Source organism: Marmota flaviventris, chromosome 14, assembly GCF_047511675.1.
Source record: "Marmota flaviventris isolate mMarFla1 chromosome 14, mMarFla1.hap1, whole genome shotgun sequence".
NCBI lineage: Eukaryota > Metazoa > Chordata > Mammalia > Rodentia > Sciuridae > Marmota > Marmota flaviventris.
The window spans coordinates 50,142,016-50,166,256 of NC_092511.1; the positions used below are offsets into that span (position 1 = coordinate 50,142,016).

Genomic DNA, 24,241 nt, shown 5'->3' on the forward strand with positions numbered 1-24,241 from the left:
TAGAGTACCGCTGGATTCAATCCCAATTAAAAAAAAAAAGGAGGAGGAGGAGGAGAAATTTTTAAAAAATCAAATTCCTGCAGTTGAGGCCCTCTTGGCTGAATCTCCCACGACTAGAATTAGAAGCAAAGAGCTGGAATAATAAAGCATGTGCCACAACACTCAGTCAATGTTTTAAATTTTTCAAAAGATAATACTTACTGGTATATTGAAAATCTGTATTAGCATACTTGATGCAATTATACATGACTGAAGTAAACACATTATAGTTAATGTATACTGTGCCAATAATAAAACTACATCTCTACTGTGGGAGAAATGTTTTTTATTTGATTTTGTCTGGACAGTAGCTATTGTAAACTCAGAGAACCTGCATTGTGTAAACTAAATATAAAATTAATGGTTAGCTGTAATTACTTATACTAATCACATGTGTTTTGGCTTGATGTCTTCTGCATAAGTCTGGTTTTGTTATATTTTATGTATTTCTTGTACAGTATTATAATGGGGCACAATAAATAACTTAATAACAAGGAGCAGAGATTTCCTATCAAAAACAGGTGTCCTGCAGGGCTGGGGTTGTGGCTCAGTGGTGAGGCACTAGGTTGGATCTTCAGAACCACGTAAAAAAAAATAATAATAAAATAAAGGTATTGTGTCACAACAACAACAACAAAAAAACACCACAAACAGGTGCCTTGCCAGGTGTGGAAGCAGATGTCTGTAATCCTCACAACTCAAAAGGTTGAGACAAGAGGATTTAAATTTTTAGGCCAGTTTTCAACAATTCCTAAAAGCCCAAAGCAACTTAGAGAGACCTTGTCTCAAAATAAAATAATTAAATAAACAAACACTAATAAATAAATGGCTAAAGATATTGCTCAGTAGTAAAGCCCTGGGTTCAATCCTCGGTATATAAAAAAAAGATGGCTTACATTTGGAATTTGTTAGTATCACCAGAGAAATATATAATGTATCTTAAGCACAGATATGGACTTGAAAGAGTGATGATAAATACTCTTAGGCTAGAAAGACACCATAAGTTTGACTGTATTAACCACAGCAAAAGAAAAGGTGGCCTTCTAACAAATGAGGTTTAGCACAGGCACACAGAAAAAAAAAGAATGTAACATGTGAAAGACAATAAAATCATCATTGCAAAAGATAAGGAACTTCAGTCAACAGAAATCAAGTTTTCATCTCCCTTCTGAGAACACTAACATGCAGATTTGGTTCACTCCAGTATCTCAGATCAGTCTCTATTTAATGACAATAAGATAAAATTAATTTAAACAAAACCAGGACCCCCCCCCCAAATGTATCACCTATTAACCCAAATCATACAACACTGATGATAATAAACAGTGGCTATTTATAATGTTAGTAACAGTAAGAATCTACAACAAAAGGTAATAAAAGATGCAATCCCCCTACAGTGACTTTTGTCCTATCACAAATATTTTGTTTTTGAAATGGGTTTTTTTTTTTTAATATTTTTCAGTTATCAATGGTCCCTTATTTTATTTATTTATATGTGGTGCTGAAAATTGAACCCAGTGCCTCACACATGCTAGGCAAGTGCTCTACCACTAAACTACAACCCTAGCCCTTGAAATGAGTTCTTAATATATTGAGAAACTACCATTTTCAGAAATTGAAGTCAGAGAATGTGAGGGCCATGCTCATCTTTAAAAGATGGTGTTTGAGAACCTAGGGAATACAGTGTTTTAAAGAAGAAAAATATTTTCAATGTTGTAATAACAAGCCTCAAAGAAAACAAATACTAATGGTAACGTGCTTATTCAATAATCTGAGACCAACTCTTAAAAATGATTATAAAAAGATATTACAAAAATGAAACCCTGGGAAAATGCATTTAAAATGTAAACAGGAATTTCAATTGCATTTATAAAGTTCTAAATGTTGACATAATTTTTAAATATATTGAGAATAATCACTGCCAAAATTGAAAGGCATGAGTAAATTCAACTGGACTCTTCAAAGTGTCAAAACATTTTAAAATATACAGATAAAAATCTTACTGAAATGATCAGGGGATCCCAGAGTTGAAAACACACAAGTCAAGAATTGAAGACGAACTTGAACTTCGGCACTATGGCTGTACCTATAAAAAGTCATTAAAATAATTAAATAAAAGACCCCGTTTCTTATTTGTAAAGGTTTAATGGTACTAACTATAACTAAAATAGGATAAATTCATTGTAACAATTCAAAATTAGCAGTTATTTCAATTATATAAATTTGGTTACAGAAAAAAATATTCATGAGTGTTGTTTAAAATTTATGCTATTAAAGTGTAAAACTCTTCAAACTATAACAAAACTGATTTTCAAGTTAGATAAGAAAATACATAAGACCCCAATAGCAGAACAAAAGACATATCATTTTTTCATTATGTAATATGCAAATAAATTAGAAGTTAACAAGTAAAAATCCATATTTTTATCCAAAACTCATGTTTCATATCTCTGTCCCTTCATCACCACTATATAGTAAAAACAGAGGTGTAGGAGTACAGGTTCAAAGAAGAGTCTATCACCCATTATTTCTACTGTTTGAGTTAATACTCTCCTCTAAACCAAAGTCTAGAGGACATCAATCCAGACAAATCAGGAATCAAGTGTTGCCATTTACGAAAGTACCTTTGTATTCTGCATACTTCTCCTTCTCCTACACTTGCATTCCAGAATAAGAGATTCAAACCCTAGAAGTCATGGGTTCAGTCTCTTTGTTCTCTCATGTATAAATCCTACCGTCCAGTCCTTAACTATTTTCAAGGGACTCTGCCCATTACATCAGAGACCTACTGGCTACTGAAAACATTAGCCAGGAAAATTATTTGAGATATTAAAACTGAAATGAATATTGACAAATACTGCATGGATTTCAGACATTAGAAAGAATACAGGGCAAATAATGGTCTCCCCATTAGGAATGAATCTTTCATAACTAATGCTTTTTAAAAAATTCTATTTGTAGCCTCAATGTTGAAACAGTTTTCTCTAGGATTCAAGAAATTATGTAGGGCTGGGGATGTGACTCAAGCGGTAGCGCGCTCGCCTGGCATGCGTGCGGCCCGGGTTCGATCCTCAGCACCACATACAAACAAAGATGTTGTGTCTGCCGAAAACTAAAAAATACTCTCTCTCTCAAAAAAAAAAAAAAAAATTTATGTAACATGACTTATTTTATGCTTATCTTTTGTTGTTGTTGATAGACTTTTTAAAATTTATTTTTATGTGGTGCTGAGGATTGAACCCAGTGACTCCCACATGCAGGGCAAGCATTCTACCACTGAGCTACAACCCCAGCCTGTAACATGCCTTTTAAAGAAAGAAGTATTATCTTTCATGTCCCAAACTATTTTTTCTTAGGAAAATACTGAGATTTTCACCTACTATAATCCCCATGGGGGTGGAAGGGGGCAAAATTTATGAAATCAATATGCTTTAACAAAGAAAAACAAATATACAACCCTGTTTTTCAGCATGAAAGAACAGAGGAAGCATAGTAAAACAATCCAGATAACAGCTCTCTGTTCTGGGGTTTCTCCTAAAATGCCATGAAAACAAGGTAGATCAGCTAGTTTCAAGGATACGGTAACATGCTCTATGAAAATATAAAATTTTTCTCTAAGGAGCACTATTCCTTTATCTTTCCACACATAGAAAGAATGTTTTAATGAGGTCCTACTTCTGACTCCATTACAAAGTATCCAACTCTCCTGTAGTCAATACAGTGAACAACCACATCTCAGAACTGCATTCATTTCTGGGCACTTAGTGCTGGACTCTGCCTTTATGAGGACAATTAATTTATGTCTCCCATTCTCTGCTCTTAGTCATCTGTTCCTTCTCCTCAAATCCACTGACTTGTAACTATGTTGGGGATCTACTATAACTGTTTATTTCTTCACTGACAGGTAATTTAGATTCTGTCTCCTAAAAATGCTGAAGATGTGGATCATGGGTGGTTTCATTTGTACTCCTTGTTTATCTTACAATTTTTACAGAGGATATATGGTAATGCTTAGATTAAAGAGGCCAGTATTATCCTCATATCCTGGAGGAATAATTAAAGAAAGACAAGGATTCTGAAAAATAGAATTTTAATAAGGTCTTAAAAGAACATATCAAAGAACTTTGTAAGAAAAGCTATGAAATGGAGTAAATTTAGGTTAAATAAAAACTTCAAAAATAATTTGGTAGGCTTGTAGACTAAGCTGCCTTTAAAACTCATTGAACAATGAAACATGAAAGGTTAACTGGGTTTAGATCTTAGGTATTCAGAATACTAGGCTGCAGACATTGGTATTTAATTTTTCATGCTATGGAGAAGCTAAATGTGAATTCCTATTTATTTTGTTTTAGCCAGGTAATCACAACTTATAAATAAAAAAATAATTTACTATACAGCAGATACAATTCACATCATTTCATTCTTATAAATACTTGTAAAATAATTGGAATTTATTAAAAAGATAACTGAAATAAGATTAAAGTAATACATTCACAATCTAAACCCATGGCTGTCTGATATTCAAAGCCCACATGCATTCTTCCAATATTAAGCTGACTGCCTAATTTGACAAGCATAAGAAAGGAACTAACAAGACTGAAGTAAAAATCTGACCCAGAGGCTGGTCATCAGGAACAAAACAGTAATTGGTAAGGTCAATTTGTGGAAAAGACATGGATATATTTTGATACAAAGATAGGTAAATACTGATGGCAGTATAATATAGCACTTAAGAACATGAGTTCCAACTACAGTGTAGTGCCACACACCTGTAATTCCAGATATTCAGGAGGCTGAGGCAGAAGGATCAGAAGTTGAAGGTCAGCCTTAGTGGTTTAGTGAGACTTTTTATCAAAAAATTAAAAAGGCTGAGGATGTAGCTCTATAGTAGAGAGCCTCCCCAACCCTGGGTTCAAGCCCCAGTACTGCCCTTCCCCTCAAAAAACAATTGAGTTCTAAGGACAGACTGGCTGAATACAAATCCTGGCTCCATTCTGTTTTAATGTGTGGCTACTGTCTCATAACTTCAGTTATTGCAATTGCAAAATGAAACCATCAACCTCAAATGGGTTGTTCTATACCTTTAATACTTACAATGGCACCTGGCACATAGTAAATATCAAAGAATGCTTAATCTTTCACTCAGACATCAGTCCATACGACTAGCTATTTTTAATCACTATTACCATCATCGATGGTTCAAAATAAAAGAATAGCAAAAAGCTCCCACCCCATACATTTTAAGAGTTTCAGGTTACTAACAAAATAGTAGTACCCTAAATAAAGGTCACAGCAAAATCTACAGAAGGAAATTATTTCTGAGGGAAAATGAATGAATTCACTTTAGGAAGTGAATAAACTATTCATTAAACGTCTACAACTTTTACAACACTTCTACAGTTGGCCCACTTTCCATCCATGTGGAGGTTTTCTCAAACAGATTTACTCCTTCTCTTATTCATTGATATGCTCAGTACTGACACTGAACTGGTGGCGTCTTTGACTCAGACATAATGCCACAACAGTAAGTTCACCAGCAGAAATCTGAATTGTATACATCTCCTCCTAAGCATTTAGGCATGTATCTCCTTTCAAAAAGTTTTCAACTCTACTACTTTGTTTCTACAATTCTTATTCCAAATCACTTATTCAATATTGGACGGACATATCTATATAGAGAGAGAGAAAGTAAAATATTACTCAGTACTACCACCAGTTTTGAAACCATCTACATGTCCTAAAACATATTAATAGCATTAATAGTAGTATTACTAGTAGTATTCAATCACAAGAGGAAAATGTAAATGTTTTAACTATATGTTAAGTTTATTTTTTGGAAGTAAATATTTACAAATTTTAGAATCAATGCCCTAATACATGAAGACAAGGATACTGAAGATTTCTAGAGAATGTTTTGTTTTCATTTCTAAAAAAAAATTATTTTCAATAAATATCAGTAGTAAAAATAAACCAACCTACAAAAGTTATATAAGCTAATTTCACTAAGATTTTAAAGTGGAATATCATAATTTTTAACTTAGACATGCTAATTAGCATTTCTTTCTCTTATAATTTTACATAAACTTTTCTGTTACATTTACTTACTATATGAAATAGAAGAAATAGAAACACTAGAAAATTATCCTTCACAGGAAAGGTAATCCACATGTAAACTAATATGTAAATCTAGCTGAAAAGTACTTACAGTGCATGTTTTTGTCTTCCTTCTCTTACAGCTTGAATATAGTATACCAGATTATCAAAGAAGAGTTTCATCATGTTCAGTTCTTTTTCTGCCCACCTGGCCCAATTAAAGAAAAACAATAATTTTAAACATAGCAGAGAAACAGAATAAAATGCATGCTTGGACAGAAAATAGTTTATCTGAAAAATTTTTGCATGTAAAAATGTCAAAGAATCAAAAATTTACAAATTTTACTTATAGCTGAATGATTAAAATACATTAAGCAATGCACATTAATTTCTACAAATTAAAAATATTGTTAATGTTTTTTAAATCTCAACTATTCAATACCTATGAATGGGATAAAATGCCTGGCAGACTGCTATTATGAGTTAACATAATATACCATTAATATAATATACCATTTCATTTTATGTCCTTTGGTTGTTATGCAACAGATTTTTACAGTACACCTGGCATATGGAGAGAGACAATATAAATTTATTTAATGAATCTCTTTTGAATTGCCAATTGTACTTACTTTTTAAACAAATTTTTAAAAAGGACTAAAGAAATACCCCAGTGTTAACTTCCAAAACAATCTAGAAATACTAGAAAATTTAAGAAGTGATAAATACTTTGAGATATTCCATAGTTAACGAATTATTTCATATAACATTTGGTACTAATAAATCTGCTAAAATGTACAGATAAATAAGTATTTAAATCCCAAAAGTCTGGGTTGGGTTTATGGCTCAGTGATAAAACATTTGCCTAGAATTTAAGAGGCCATGGATTTAAATCCCAGCAACACACCAAAAACATTTTTTATTAAAGTTCAAAAGATCTAACATAAATTATATCATTTCTTTGTCATGGTTGTATTTTCTTTCTTTTTTGGGGGGGTTGGGTGAGGATGTTGGTGAGTACTGGGCATTTCACTCACAGGTGCTTTACCACTAAGCCACATCCCCAGCCCTTTTTATTTTGAGACAGTCTTGCTAAGGTGCTTGAGGCCATGCTAAGTTGCTAAGGCTGGTCAGGATACTTCCATCCTCCTGCCTCAGCCACCTGGATCACTGGGATAACAGGCGTGTACCACAGCAATTAGCCTATATTTTCAATATAGTTACTCTTGACTTGCTACTCCTTCAATGAAGGCAAGGTTAGAAAGAAAAAAATATTTAGGGGCTGGGGATGTGGCTCAAGCAGTAGCGCACTCGCCTGGCATGTGTGCAGCCCTGGTTCGATCCTCAGCACCACATACAAACAAAGATGTGTCCGCCGAAAACTAAAAAATAAATATTAAAAAATTCTCTCTCTCTCTTTAAAAAACAATGATGCTCCTTTAAAAAAATTATTTTAAAAAAATATTTAATAACACTTGGGTTTCAAATCAGCTCCCCCCCCCCAAAAAAAAAAAAAAAAAAAACCTACACACACACAACACAAAACATGGAATTGGCTCTAAAACACTTGATGTGTGGCTTTAGTCAAGTAACCTGACCTGTTAAGTCTATTTACTGGCTACTTGAATATTTGATAAAAGATTTAGGGATAAATGTCCCTAATTTTAAAATACGGGCCATTAGAAAAGTTTAAGAGATAATATGTTTGAAATGCTGAATGCTGAAATATATAATATATTAACAAAGGGAGGTGGTTTTGTTTTGTTTTGTTTTGTTTGTTTGGTACCAGGAATTGAACCCAGGGGCACTTAAACACTGAGCTACATCCTTAGTCCTTTTTGAAAAACTATTTTATTTAGAGAAAAGGTCTCCCTAATTTGCTTAGGGCCTTGCTATATTGCTGAGGCTGGCTGGCTTTGAACATGCCTCAGCCTCCAGGGACCCTGGGATCATGGGCATGCACCACCACGCCCAGCAAAAGGGAGGTTTTTGTTAATTACTAATAACAACATTATAACACAGTAGCTCAGAGTTCTTTCACATCATAATGTTAAAAGGATTCTTTCAAGGATAATATTAACTGTCAATTCTCTATAAATGTAAAAGAGCAATAAGGTAACCTGTCAAGATTATCCCTAAACCAGGCACAGGGACACGGGTCTGTTATACAAGCTACTTGAGGCTGAAGCATGGGTATCACAAACTGGAGGAGAGGCTGAGCAAGACCATGTCTTAAAATAAGGTGGGATGTAGGTCAGTGGAAGAGCACTGTCCACCATACATGAGACCCTGGATTCAACCTCTAACACACCCCAATGCCCTGCACCCCGCTGCCAAAACAAAATTCCCTAATTCAAAAATATTTCAAGAATAAATTCAAAGAAATTTCACAAACATCTAATAATGCTTTATTTTATTATGTATCATCTTCTGCTGTAAGAACATGTACTAGGTCTTCTCTCTAGAATATTTGTTGTTGCGGTATTATTCTCAAAGCAAACAAAACTCATTGATTTTTATACTGAGAGAGACACAGTCTTCACAGGGCTGTGAATTTTTTAGATTTCATAGAGAAATCTAAGAAAACGTTTAAATCATATTAAACTCAATTTTCCTAGTATAAAATCAGTAAGTTATTCCAAATCATAACGGATAAGTAGAATTTTGAAAAACGAACTTTAAAATACTATTCTTTTATTTACTTACATTGTAATCCAGTGTGTATCATAACTGCTCCCAAACTGCTGAAAAGTACCAAACAGTTTTGGAAGAAGACGAAGTGAAATTACTACTGATCTGAAAACAACAAAAACATATTCATAGAATAAAATTAAGGTTAACTATGAGTGACTAGTTTTTTTTTTCTTTTTACCAGAAATTCAGTTAAAACTCTTAAATGTAAAAGAATTAAGTGAATTTTACATCCAATATATTCCCTATAAACAAAATATATTCTTTCTAAAGTATAAATTCATTTTATACATGTTAGGGCAAGAAATCCAAGTTTTAATATTCTAATCCAAGACATTTAAAAGAAAACACACCATAAATGTGTGGGTAAAAACACAAATGAAAAACATTTAAAGGTATGTTATTTCCATGAAAATATTCTTTAACAAGTTATTGTTACCATTTTCCCCCAATTTTCACACAATGTGACCAAAAAAAGCATATTTGTATAAATGTATGTGTGTGAGTTTATGCATGTATGTATGTGTATACATACACTCGTTTACAATGTAGAATTGTGCGGGCTGGGGTTTTGGCTTAGTGGTGGAAGGCTTGCTTAGCATGTGTAACTCACTGGGTTCGATTCTCAGCATCGCATATAAACATGTAAATAAAAAATAAAGGTCCGTCAACAACTAAAAAATACATATATTTTTTTAAAAAAAGAATTGTGCTTCTGTGATGGCAGGGAAGCAGTGGTGAATAAATTCTTAGTAGGAGAAAATAAAAACATATTGTTACTGAATATAAAATCCAAAATACTTAAATTGGAATACAAACCTTTGTATGAACTGCCTCCATTCCTCCCATCAGTCTAACTTAACTTCCTCCCAATCTTTGTCTTTGCTACCCATTCAACACAGAGAAGCATGTTCCTGCTGTAAGGCCTTTGCTAATGTGTTTACTTGGAAAGATTTTTGTCTAAATAGCTGCATGACTCCTTCCCATCACTCACATAAGAACAACTCTGTATTAAGTGAAACCCTTCCACTGTTCATCATCTCACCATGATTACTTCTTTCATTTACCATTATCTAATGAGTATTTTTTATTCAATGCTGACCACCAGAAAGTGCTCTACAAGAGCACACCCTTATTTTATCAATTAAAAATCTTGCTAATAGTACATACTGACTATATATCTGCTTAAATAATGAACCATCAAAGAACTTAGGGACGAGGAGGTAACGCAGGTGTGGAACACCCAGGGGTTCAATATCCAGTACCAAAAAGTAAAAACAAAATAGTGCCATCCATTTCTAAATGATCTGAACCTCTATTTAAGTAAACAGAATCCCTGACACATGCAATGATTTAACTTAAGAAATGACTTGTACACATAGGTAAGAAATTTGAACAAATGGATAAAGTATCTACAAATAGCTCAAGAAAAGTAAAAAAGGAACTCAAAGGATAAATCCCAGAAAAATCTCATCTCAGTTCCTAGGAGGACAGAGAATTTCAGGGATGGCTCCAAAGCTGACTTCAACTCAACTCACTGGGAAGTAGTCTTATCTTACTCATCCTTGATAATAAACACTAAGATGAAAAGTAACAGAATTTTCATTATGGGAGCTGCTATCTGCCTCATGCTCTCAATATATGAAACTATTCTAAATTCCTGTCTACTATGTTTCTGTGCATAACGTTAAACTTCTGCACTGCTGAAATCTTATTCTTTGCCTTACAAAACAATGTGCCTGAGGCTAAATGTGCACAAGATATAGGTCCACATAACACAGTTACAGACCCCCCTTTCCCAAGACTGGAGATTGAACCCAAGGGAATGTTATTACTGAGCTCTTATTTTTACTTCGAGAAAGGGTCACACTAACCTGACCAGGCTTGTTTCAAACTTGTAATCCTCCTGCCTCTTTCAGGAATCCCTACGATTACAGGCCTGCACCACACCACACCCATCTTATAGATTGATTCAGGACTGTTTTTCCACCGAGCTACATCACCAGCCCTTTTTATTTTTTAATTTGAGACAGGGTCTCACTAAGTTGCTGAGTATGGCCTCAAACTTGAGATCTTTACAGGCATGGACCACAATGCCAGGCATATAGGTGCATTTTTGAAAAGCATTTACAATGGGCCTGTAGAAATGGTAGAATAATGGGTGATATATTCTTAATTTTCCTTTTAGATCTTTGTATTTCACAACAAACAATATGTTACCATAGAAAAAATATCCAAGTTCACTGTATAAATTGGACTATGACTACAGAAAAACAAAGCAGGCTGGGGGTGTAATGCAGTGGTAGAGTGCTCACATCTGGGTTTGATGGGAAGGGGAAAAAATGCTGGTAGGTGTACCAATCAAACCAAGTAAAGAACTGGAAAGAATATTTTGGTCACATGTCAGGATTACGGTAAATTAGGTGAAATCCCAGTGGCCAATTTGTTTCTTATTCATTAATAGCAGCACTCTATGCCACATATTCTCTTACCATGATAATAAAACAGAAGGCTAGGTTTGGAGAAATGAATCTTGTGTTTAGAATATGGTTTCTTAATTCTAGCACTAGTGAGGGTTTGGGGCTGGGAACTTTTTGCTCTGGAAAACTGGTCTGTACTGCAGTATGTATAACAGCATTATTGACCTGAAATAATAATCCTAACCCCACTTACAAGTGACTACCAAAAGTGCTTCCAGACATTGCCTGAGGAAAAACAATCACTCCCACTAAGAATTACAGATTCATATGGAAATGCAGATTGATGTTTACATAAAAACTTCACTAATTTTAGCTGTTATTCACTGGACATGGTGCATATTTTACAGGCTGAAAATACTGTCACATATGACTAATGCTATTGAAAGTAAGGATAGCACAATATAGTAAAGTTTGAAGACAAATATATCTACAAGTAGATATATGCTTACTACATATTCAACAAACCATTAGATAATCATAATTATGGTATAGGGGTTGCCTCAAATGAATAATATTTTGTTTTCAATTTGAGGGGGGAGAAAGTAATGATTAAAAAAAAAAAGAAATTCCAGATTGACAATTTTTCCATTTTATACACAGATTTTTTCCTTTTGAATGTTAAGCTTCCTTACTCATAAAATAAGTACATGTTAGGCTGGGATTGTGGCTCAGTGGTAGAGTGCTTGCCCAGCACATGTGAGGTACTTGGTTTAAATCTCAGCACCACATAAAAATATAAAAATAAAATAAAGGCATTGTGTCCATCTACAATTAAACAAACAAACAAAAAACCAGTACATGTTCACTGGAGAAAATGGAACGCAGAAAGACATAAAGAAGAAAAAATATCATAATTCTCCGGGGGGGGGGGGGGGGGGGAGATAATTTGGATATTACATTCTTTTTTTTTTTTTTTTTTTAATTTTTTATTGTGGGTTGTTCAAAACATTACAAATTTCTTGACATATCATATTCCACACTTTGTTTCGAGCCTGCCGGCGTGGTACAAACACCACCCTAATTGGATATTACATTCTTGCACTGTTTTTCTTTTTAAAATATGGATATGTAAGGATATGTCTATATCATCGTTGTAATCCATGAAAACAGGACTCTACATAGCTGGAGATTTCATCTTTCACTTTTTCTACTTATTAAAATAGAGCACATACGCAAAAATGTGTACAGAATTAAGTGCACAACTCAAAATTCTGATGTAAATATAGCTGTGCAATATCAATATCACCCTTCAGAAGCCTCCATTGTGCCCCCTTTACGATTATAAGCCCAAAGACAGTAAAAGTTTTTACCTGTTTTTAAACTAAATTGAATACAAATACTCTTTCATATCTAGCCTTTTTCACAACATTATGCATATGAGATTTGTCCACACTGTTCCAAGCAGCTATAGTTCATTGACTGCGATTGCTACATAGCATTTCATTCTATGAACAATCCCCATTTATACACTCTACTGATTTTTGGCATTTGGACAGTTATACAAAGAATATTCAATTATTTAAAATAGTATTGCAATGCACATTCTTGAGTATTTTGTGGACCATCTGGATAAATCTATTACATACTTAGAAGTGGAATTGCTGGGTCATGGTATAAAAACACACTAGTGTAAATTAATACTATACTATTTTTTTTAAACTGGTGCTTTCAAAAAGGCTTATAAAACAATCAACATTTTACAATTAATTGTTATAAAATCTATGTAAATGATGATATAACACCCAGCCATTAAAAATATTCTTTTAAAAGAATGGCATGCCTGTAACCCAGTAAATCAAGAGTCTAAGACAGAAGGATCTCAGGTTCTCAGCCAGCCATGGTAACCTAACTCAGCAAGACCCCATTTCACAAATAACAAAGTTTGAGGGTAAAGCTCAGTAATAAAAACCCCAATTATTCACTCTACTGGTTTTTGGCATTTGGATATCTATACAAAGAATAATCAGTTAAACAGTACTGCAATATATATTCTTAAGTTTTTTGTGGACTCTCTGGATTTGCTATATACACATACAAACACACACACATACACACCCCCACACACCAAAGAAGATAAATGATCCAATACCAGAATTCTATTAGGTGCTTCTTATACCTGAATGAACCAGCAATTTTTCTACTCTCATTTACACTATGCCATTTGAAGAATCACAAGGAGAAAACATGTATTTTCCCTAATTGGATAAGAGAAAAATAATACTTTGCAGTACTGAGATATTCAATAAAATTGGACATTCACAGCAGGCATATATGAGATGAGAACAATGTATTTATAACTGAACTGTCAACATACATACACAAACCATGTTTTCACTACATCAGAGAATGGAACATTTTCAAAACAGTGAAAATCAAAGCAAATTTGACACTATATCAATGGAAAAGCACAGATTTGTCAAGAAACTTGTGATCATTTGAGCCTCCATGAGAACAAAATTTTAAAATAGTCTAAATGTTAATACAGTAATATGACATTGTATAATGTTTAAATCAGGTTAATATACTTTAACTAGGTTTTGAAATGTATAGTTCATTCTTATTACCCAAAGAAACCCTACTGTACAATAGCACACCAGAACTTCTTAATCAGATCTAACTGTAATTTAGTACTCACTGATGTGCCATTTCCCATCACTCCTTTCCCCCTGCTTTCTCCACAGTAAACACTATTCTACTATCTTATAAACACTATTCTATTCTTGACTTCTGTAAGATCAACTTTTAGATCCAAGTGAAGTTCTTATCTTTCTGTGCCTGGCCTATTTCAATTAACATAATAATCACCAGTTCCATTCATGTTGTCAAACATGACACGATTTCATTCTTTTTTATGACTGAAAAGTCACATTTTCTTCATCAATTCATTCGCTAGTGGACACTTGTTGCAATTTTTTAGTTATTGTGAATAGAGCTGCAATAAGCATGGAGGTACAGACATCTCTGACATAGATTTAATTTCCTTTGGATATATACACAGGAGTGGAATTGCTCAATCTTATGGGTGCATCTCCACCAACACTGAAGGACTTCCTTTCCTTTATATCCTTGCCAATGCTCATTACCTTTCAGTCTTTTGGGTAACAGCCAAACTTACAAGAGTAAGGTGATATCTCACTCTGGTTTTGACTGGCATTTCCCTTTTCATTAGGGATGTTGAGCATTTTTTTATATACCTGTTGTCCATCTACAGGTCTTCTTTTGAGAAACGCCTATATGCATACGGTTTACTGCCTACCCTTTTGGGGCGGGGAGTGGGGTACTAGGGATTGAACTAAGGGACACTGAGCCATATCCCCGCCCCATTTTGTATTTTATTTAGAGACAGGGTCTCACTGAGTTGCTTAGCGCCTCGCTGTTGCTGAGGCTGGCAATGAACTCACAATCCTCCTGCCTCAGCCTCCCAAGCCACTGGGATTACAGGCATACACCACTGTGCCTCGCCTACTTTTTTTCTTTTTTAATGTACATATTTTTTTTTAGTTTTCAAGAGGCCTTTATTTCATTTGTTTATATGTGGTGCTGAGAATCAAACCCAGTGCCTTACACATGCTAGGCAAGTTCTCCACCATTGAGGACAACCCCAGGCCCCGGCCTACTTTTCAATAGCTTTTTATTTTTATCTATTCATTTATTGGCATTTTTTGTAGTTTCTTATGTTTTCTGAATATTGACCCATTATCGTATGTATTGTTTGCATGTATTTTTTTCTTTTTATGGGGGATGGTTGCTTTTTTTCCCCCGGTTTTGTTTTTTGCAGTACTAGGGATTAAACCCAGGGCATCATGCATAGACAAATAGTCTACCACTGAGCTACATTCATAGCTCCCATTTTGTATTTGGGAGGGTTGGAGCAGTGAAGGAGATTGAAGACAGGGGTGCTGAACTACTGAGCCACATCCCCAGCGCTTTTTCATATTTTTTGTTTTGAAAGTGGTTTTCAGCAAGTTCCTTTGGGCCTCACTAAACTGCTGAAACTGGCTTTAAACTTGTGATCTTCCTGCCCCAGCCTCACAATCGCTGGGATTACAGGCATGTACCACCATACCTGGCCTATTTTGTACTTTTTAAACCATTTTATTGAGGTATGAGTGATATCTGTGAACTATATATATTAAATGTACTCAACTGGTTGAGTTACTAACCTAATGCTTTTACACACTATAGAAATTGAGACAAAAGGGCTAGAGCTGTGGCTCAGTGGTATAACTGCCTAGCATATGTGAGGCAGTGGGTTTGATTCTCAGCACTTCATATAAATAAATGAACAAAACAGAGGTCTATCAACATGTAAATAAAATAAAAAAGAAATTGAAACAAAAGAGATGCACTCACATGGACAAGCAACACTACATATAAAATGTGCATATTTTAGCCCAAGTCTAATTTCTCTTGTAGGTTCCTTTTATACAATAGGAAACAGTTAAAAAAAAATTAACTGCAATTTTAAAACAAAGTAATCATCACTGAGTTCCCAAAATCAAGAAAAGAATAACTTTGTTTCTGTTGTAGATGATCTAACCAAGAATGCTGAAAAGTGTACAAAAAAAAAATACACACACACACACACACAACATATATATAAAAATAAAATTTCCCTTAAGGGAAAAATCCTTATTCCTACCATGAAAATCATAATAATTAAAAATTAGATATAGTACATCAAAAACTATGAAAAGACCATACCTCATCAATAAAGTCCAAAAAAAATTTAAAGATTTTAATTCCTCTTTACCTGTTGTTTCCTAAATTTTCAAGGCAACCTTCAATGAATCTCATTCGAATCTGTCTATCCGTAAACCAACATACTAAGGAACAGAGAAGTTTCTCTGCTTCATTTATTAATCCTTCAGAAAGATTAACCTACAAAAAAGTACATGCATAAAGTTATTATTTATCCTGATTACATTTTGCTGTAATTATATACTCTTTTGATTTTAGTAAATAACTTACTGCATCATCATCTTGGACTATATCCCACAACAAAGTATTTCCTTTCTTGCAAACATTATCCAAATTAATGTCTGTCACAGCATTACTGTTGAATTGATGTTTATGAACTGCAGGTCCTAAAGGGTCAAAAAAGAGCACACTATAGACAAATACAACTGATTGAAATTGGCAATTAAAGCATTCATTCATAAAGTTAAAAACCCAAAGAAAAGTGTAAAAATAAAGCTCTTCTTAGATCACAAAGTAAAAATACACTAGCAATAATTACTTATGAATGGCAACAAATGTTTAGAATTAAGGCTAAAGAAACTACTCCCTTTCCATTCTATTATTTCTTTTTTTAAAATATTTTTTTAAGTTGTTGATGGAGCTTTCTTTTATTCATTTATTTATATGCAATGCTGAGAATTGAAACCAGTGCCTCACACATGATAGGCAAGTAAAGTGCTCAAGGAGCCACAACTCCAGCCCTCTATTATTTCTAATAAATATGACTAGTGTTTTTCATATATCAAGGTTATCTATTTATAAATACTTGAAACTCAAGTATAAAGAAGATGAGATATCTGAAATAATACTTTAACCAATGGGCATTCCTCTAGATGACCTTCTTATTATTAAAATATAATTAAAATTATAATATTCTCTTATAATTTCTATGATTCAAAAGGGCAAAAGGGCAAATTATTTTTATCAAAAAAGACTATCCCAAAACATTCAATTAAATTAGAAGTTCTAAAGTTCAGAATTTCTGAACGCTAGGCTAAATAATTACTTGTTCTGTTATATTAACCAAAAACACTTTTGTGCTTTGTTTTGCTGAAATTTACCTATTGAATTGTACATGTATAATGATTTTCTTAATTTGAGAAAGGTGTGGCTATCAGCACAATCCTGTTTTAGAACACTTGCCAACACTCCAGAAAGTTCCCCAGTTCCTAGTTAATCCCTGATATCACTCCCAAGTCTTAAATTGTTTCAAAATCCCCGTAAATAGCCTTTTCTGGAAATTTCATGTAAAAGGAATCATATAACATGTGATCTTATACGTGGCTTCTGCTACTAACATGTTCTTGAGAATCATCCATGTTAACACACATTTATCAGTAGTATGTCTCTTATAATTAGGAAGTAATATATTGTTTTATAGAAATATGTATGCAGGGGCTGGGATTATGGCTTAGTGGTAGAGCATTTGCCTCACACCTGTGAGGTCATGGGTTCCATCCTCAGCACCACATAAAAATAAATAAAGATACTATGTCCATCTACAACTACAAAAAAATATTTTTTTAAAAATGAATGCATTCACCAGTTAGAGGACATTTACATAATGGTTTTTGCCATTATAATGAATAATGCTACCATAAACATCTGTGTAACAATTTTTGGATAACATATGCTTTCTCTCAGTTACCTATAACTGTAACTGCTGCATCTTGGTATATGTATGCATAATATTTTAAGAAATTGCTAAACTGTTATGCCATTTTACATGCCTACTAATGGCATGGGAGGGTGCCCGGTTTATGTTTCTCTTCATTCTAAGACTATGGTTAAGGCCAGGTGTATTTTCAACCATTTGATTAGGTGTGAAATTGTGGTTTTTAATTTGTAATTCCCTAATAACTAAAGACATTGAGTATCTTTTCATGCTTATTACCCACTCCCATATCTATTTCGGTAAAATAAATCCTTCCCCAATATTTAAATCAGTTGTCTTATTACTGTTATAAAAGTTATTATATATTCTAGATATAAACATATTATTAGATGCATAATTACTAAATATTTCTTCCAGTCTTGACTTGTCTTTTGGAGGGGGGCTATTATTTACCATTTGAAATTAATTTTATTAAAGATGGATTATGTGGTAGGGGTGTCGTTCAGTGATAGTGTATATTATTCAGGTTGCCTAAGGCTCTGGGTTCATCCCTAGCACCACTTAATTAAACACTGTTTAAAAGCATAAATAATCAAGGCCAAGAATATTTCTATCATCCCAGAAAGTTCCCTCATGATCCTTTACAATCACACATTACCCACCAAATCCTAGGCAGTCACTGAGCAATCTTCTGTCATTACAAATTACTTTTGACTGGCCTAGAAGTACTTCTATAAGTACACATATGTGATATATAGTATCAACTCTTGTTGCTAGCTTCGTTTGCCATAGTGTTTTTTATTTTTATTTTTAGTTTTAACAACTAATGGTGTTGGGGGCTGTAGCTGTAGCTCAGTGGTACAATATTTGCCTCAGAGGTGTGAGACCCTGGTTCGATCCGAAGCACCACATAAAAATAAACAAAAGATATGTGTCCTTTGGGAAAAAAACAAACAAAAAAAAAACCCTAATGGTGTTGAGTAACCACATCCAGTTAATTCTAGTTAGGTTCTTATGAATGAAGCAGGTATGATCACTTTTTTACAATAAATCTTTTTATAGATATTCTTTCATCTCTTTTGGATAAAAAACGTAGGGCAGGAACAGCTGGGTTATGTGGTAGGTATATATTTAATTTTGTAAGAAGCTGATCTATCCCCGGGACTATAAAATAGGCTGGGGGCACACAGGGTAGAGGGGACATGACAATGATACACCAGTTAAGTGACTATATTTTATATACTTCAAGAACAATGTAAAAGAGTTTCATTTCACATTCTTAATATCAGTCTTGATATCTTCAGTCCTTAAATTTATCCATTCCAATAGATGTGTAGTAGTATATCACTGTGATTTTAACTTATATTTTCCATATGATGAGACATTAATAAAATAGTTATTGGCGGGGGATGTGGCTCAGTGCTACAGCACTTGCTTAGAATATGTGAGGCCCTCAGTTTGATTCCACAGCACTGCCAAAAAAAAGAAGTAGTACTACGTACTAATCTTTTCTTTTTGGGTTTGTTGTTGGGATCAAAACCAGAGGGAATTAACCACCAAGCACATCCCCAGCCTCTTTTATAACTTTATTTACAGACAAAATATCTTTGAATTCCTTAGGGCCTTAACTAAATTGCTGAGGCTGGCTTTGAACTTGCAATCCTGTCTCAGCCTCAAAAGCTGCTAGGATGGGCTGGGGATGTGGCTCAAGCGGTAGCAAGCTTGCCTGGCATGCGCGGGGCACTGGGTTCGATCCTCAACACCACATTAAAAAAATAAAGATGTTGTGTCCACTGAAAACTTTAAAAAAAAAAAGCTGCTAAGATTACAGGCATGTAATCCTGTAATTACAGTGGGGAAGGTGCCTGTCATTTACTAACCATTTTTAAGTATATTCTTTTTGAAGCATCTTCTGCCCATGTTTTATCATTATTATTTTTAAAGCATCTCACTATGTTGTCCAGGCTGGCCTAGAACACCTGGGCTCAAACAATCCTCCTGCTTCAGCCTTCCAAATAGTTGGAACTGTAAGTATATGGCATTGCAGCTGGCATCCATGTTTAAATTTGATTATTTGTCTAAATGTGTTGAAGATTCTTTACAGTGCTAAAATTTTGCAAAACAAGGTGAATTCTAAGTGGATTAACACATATAATCATTCTGGTCAACTTCATGAAAAAAGTTATGCAAAATATTGACTAAATTTAAAAAAAAAAAAACATGGAAAAAGAAAATGGTGAGGATTTTAAAATATGGCTTCAAATTCAATCTGATGACCTCAATCTTAACCTATTTACTCCACAACAACCACAGTAACACAACAATAAAAGTCAAGGCAACTACCAAGGAATATTTGAAATCAGTAAGTTATTACCAAGATTCATGAATTGTGTTAAGTCTGATCTGGTCTTTTAGCAAAAATACAATGCATCAGGTTTACTTGTAATGTACTATCATATCAAATCCTATTTCATAGCCTAGTCATGTGCTAATGTTATGCTAACTAAGCAAGAGGATGGTTGGGTTTGGGTGGCTATGTATATGTGCCTGTATATTCATTACTATGTTGCCGAGGCTGGCTTTAAACCCCTGGGCTGAAGTGATCTTCCTGCTTCAATCTCGAAAATGTCAGGACTGCAATGTTCTACTCTTTAATCTCTTCTATCCTCCAGATCTGGTCATGTTATATTACTTTCTTTAGATCAATCTAGAATAATTAGTATGATCATTTCTCAAACATTTTCATCACCACAGTAAGAAGAAATGCATTGGAAGAACAGAAGTTCTTTAGAACAAACAAAGGGAAATGAAAAAAAGGGAAGGAAAATGGGAACTGGACAGACAGTAGAATGAATCAGACATTAGTTTCTTATGTTCATATATGAATATAAGACCAATGTAAATCCACATCATGTACAATCCAAAGAATGAGAAGTTATACTCTATGTATGTATGTCAAAACACATTCTACTGTCATGTATAACTAAAAAGAATTAAAATTAAATAAATTTTTAAAAAGAAAGAAATGCCTTGCTCTTCAGCAGTTACCCTTCCTTATCCCCCCAACCCTGCCAAACCTCTCAATCCATAAACAACTAAAATACTTTGTCTATAGAGATACGCCCATTATAGATATTTCATATAAATGAAATCCTATAATACAGAATTGCTGTAATCTCCTGTTATTTTTTCTTCTTTTTTTTTTGGGGGGGGGGGGTATATGAGTGTACGTGCACACATGCACATCTTTTTTTTCTTTTCTTTTTAGTACTAGGGATTGAAACAAGGAGCACTTAATCACTAAGGCACATCCCAAGCCCTTTTTATATTTTATTTAGAGAAAGGGTCTTGCTGAGTTGTATAGGGCCTTGCTAAATTGCTGAGGCTGGCTTAAAACTTGCAATCCTCCTGCCTCCACCTCCAGAGCCACTGAAATTACAGGCATGCACCACCATTCCCAGCTCCTCTTACTTTCAGTTCCTTTTTTGAAGGGGGGCGGGGGAGTGTGGTAGGGGTGCTATGGATTGAACGCAGGGGCACTCAACCACTGAGCCACATGCCCAGCCCTATTTTGTATTTTTATGTAGAGACAGGGTCTCATTGAGTTGCTTAGTGACTTGCTGTTGCTGAGGCTGGCTTTGAACTCGCCATCCTCTTGTCTAAACCTTCCCAGGAGCTGGGATTACAGGCATGTACCACTGCAGCCGGATCCTATGATTTTGAAAAATAAAATCCATACAGCCATCTATTTTCTAAAATATAAATCTGTAATTTCCTTAAACATTCTTAATAAGCATAGCCTTTTCCAGCTGAACATCACTTGATAGAAATGCAGTCTTTATTTATATTAACAATGGAGTATTTAAACTGATATCACTCCTTTGGAAACATAATTATCATACAAAATTGAAGAAAGTAATTTACTTTACTTACTACAGAACCTTACCTTGACTAAGATGTTCATGGTAAATAGATGCTAAATTGGGAAGATGTTGTTGGAGATGAGATGTTAGTTCTGCATGCGAATTAATCTGAACTAGTTCCTCTTCACATCCAGATTCTTCACCATCAAAATCAGCCATATTTTTTTCTGATTTTGCACTGACCTGCGAGCTGCTGCAACTGACATCATCTGCACTTAGCATATCATCAACCATATGCCTATAATACAAAGAAAAGCACAGTTAGTACTTAAGAAATTAAACATAATTTGTGAATCATTAAAAAAAAACGCCTCTCTTAAAAACAGTTCGCACAAATTACAACACAATCAGAAACAAAGCAAAACTGGTTTTTGTTGCTGTTGTTACTATTTTGTAGTGCCAGGATCTGAAGGTTTCTTTAAAAAAAAAAAAAAAAGGGAATGTTAATGAGCTTTATAAAAACTACAGACCCCAATGTTAGAACTATTATTTGTGATTTAACAATGTGGACATATCATACTTTAAAAATATGTACAAATGAATACTTATACCTTGCTAGAACAACTTCAGAGAGAATTCATTTTGGCAAGATCAATAATACTCCCAGTTATGTATTATTTCATAAAGTCACAAAGTGAAACCTTAAAATTTTTTTACATTTGTTCATACATCTTCAGAATCAAATGGGATAACTACCAGGGAAATATTTCAATTCATGGCTGCAATCCAGACAGAGATAAGATTAATTGGAGTACTGGAGATGTGGATGAAAGAGTGCATCCTTAGCATTCACAAAGCCCTGGGTCCAATCCCCAGCACCACCAAAAATAAATTAATTGGGAGATTTTTAGCAGAAACACAATTCATCAATGTATATTGTAATATATATCCCAAAACCTATTTACCAGGCCAGCATGCGCAACAAAGATACATAAGCACTCACTTTTAAAACATTGTACTGAATACTGAAAAGAATGTAAAAACAAAAAGATGAAAAACTAACAAGAAGAAAAGTGCAGGGTTAATTTAGACACACACAAGTAGTATCAGACACCTGGAATATAGAAAGAAAGAGCGTAAAAAATTAAGTCATTATATCTTGTGGGGTTGACTTCTTTTTAACTTATTGTTAAGATGGGTGACAAGACAGATATGTAACATATTAAACAGGACATACTGCATCTCAGCTTTACAATGAACTGTTCTGTTTTCATCATGAACAGTGCTAGGAACAATTTTGAATGCACACACCCTTAATATGAGACATTAAAACAAAGAATCTCAACTAGGTGATTCTGCCCTCCAGCAGGGCCATCTGGCAATATCTAGAGACATTTTTGTTATTCTAAACAAGAGTATTTATAATTATTATTATTATTATTACATATACGACTGGCTTCTAGAGATAGGAGCTATGTAAACCGTTCAATGTTCTACAATGCACAAGAGAGAATTCACATTGCTGAGAATTCAAACCAAAAAATTATATGGCCCAGGGGTTGGGGTTGAGTGGCAGAGTGCTTGCCTAGCACATGCAACGCACTGGGTTCAATCCTCAGCACCACATAAAAAAATAAGTAAAATAAAGGTATTGTGTGCAACTACAGCAAAAAACTTAAAAAAAAAAAAAAATTATATGGCTCAATATGTCAACTGTGTCAAGACTAAGAAACACTGCCCTCAATTTAGATATGTTAGTAACAGAAAAAGGAAACAAAGTAGTTAAGTACAAATATATAGTGCACTTAAACAACTCAGTTGAATTCTGGAAGATCTAGCAAAATGTCATGGCTAAGAAAACTCATTCTGACAAATCACATATTCATGTTTCATCAACTCAAAATACTACTCTTTGGCTAGGCACGGTGGTACATGCCTATAAGCTCAGCAACTGAAGAGGGTGAGGCAGGAAGATTACAAGTTAAGACCAGCTTCAGCAACTCAAAAAGACCCTGTCTCAAAATAAAACTGTAGGGCTGTAGTGGGGTGGGGGTGGGGGGTGGCTCAGCGGTAGAGTGCTTTACTAGCTTGCATGAGACATTGGGTTCAATCCTGGGAGAATGAACAAATAAAGGTATTATGTCCATCTACAACTACAAAAATATTCAAAAAGGGGCAGGGGGGTGGGGCTAGGGATGTGGCTCAATGGTTAAGTACTCCTGGGTTCAATTCCCAGTACAAAAAAAAAAATCTACTCTTTTTAATGACAATAATAAATAGCAACTAATACTTACTGAGCACTTATTTTGTGACAATCACATTAGTCCACAAATTGTCACAGTAAGCCCATGACAGAGGTACTATTACTATTTTTCCAATTTTATAGGTGAGAAAATTAAAGAAAAATTAAATATTTGGCTCAATGTAATATCACTAGTAAGAATCATTATTAAATACTATGGGTATAATTCACAGATAACCAAAAAAAAAAATATACTACAGCTTATCCTAATTAGTATTTAATTAGGAAAAGCATTTAATTTCCCTTTTCATCATCACAGTTTAGAAGCAGTTTCCAAAAGTAATCTTGTGGGGTTTTTTTTTTTCCTTGATGGGTTTTTCTGGGGGCAATGCTGGGATTAAACCCACAGCATCATGCATGCAAGGCAAGTGCCCTACTACTGAGCTACACCCGCAGATCCACTGCATGAGCAATCTGA

The 24,241-nt window shown here is 34.2% G+C and overlaps 1 protein-coding gene across 4 annotated transcripts in view; it reads right to left on the reverse strand.

Annotated features, from left to right (window-relative positions):
* The window catches only part of Usp34 (ubiquitin specific peptidase 34), a 217,367-nt gene that overhangs the window by 106,791 nt on the left and 86,335 nt on the right, over positions 1-24,241 (reverse strand). For all 4 annotated transcript variants that reach the window (XR_011704346.1, XM_071601613.1, XM_071601614.1 and 1 more), the window contains 6 exons: positions 21,605-21,819; positions 16,275-16,390; positions 16,057-16,184; positions 8,839-8,928; positions 6,245-6,340; positions 2,043-2,125 (listed from right to left, as the gene is read on the reverse strand). Coding sequence is in view for 3 of the 4 variants with exons in the window: in XM_071601613.1 (XP_071457714.1) it covers positions 2,043-2,125; positions 6,245-6,340; positions 8,839-8,928; positions 16,057-16,184; positions 16,275-16,390; positions 21,605-21,819 (728 nt within the window). In the remaining variant the exon portion in view is untranslated. The remainder of the gene's footprint in view (positions 1-2,042; positions 2,126-6,244; positions 6,341-8,838; positions 8,929-16,056; positions 16,185-16,274; positions 16,391-21,604; positions 21,820-24,241) is intronic.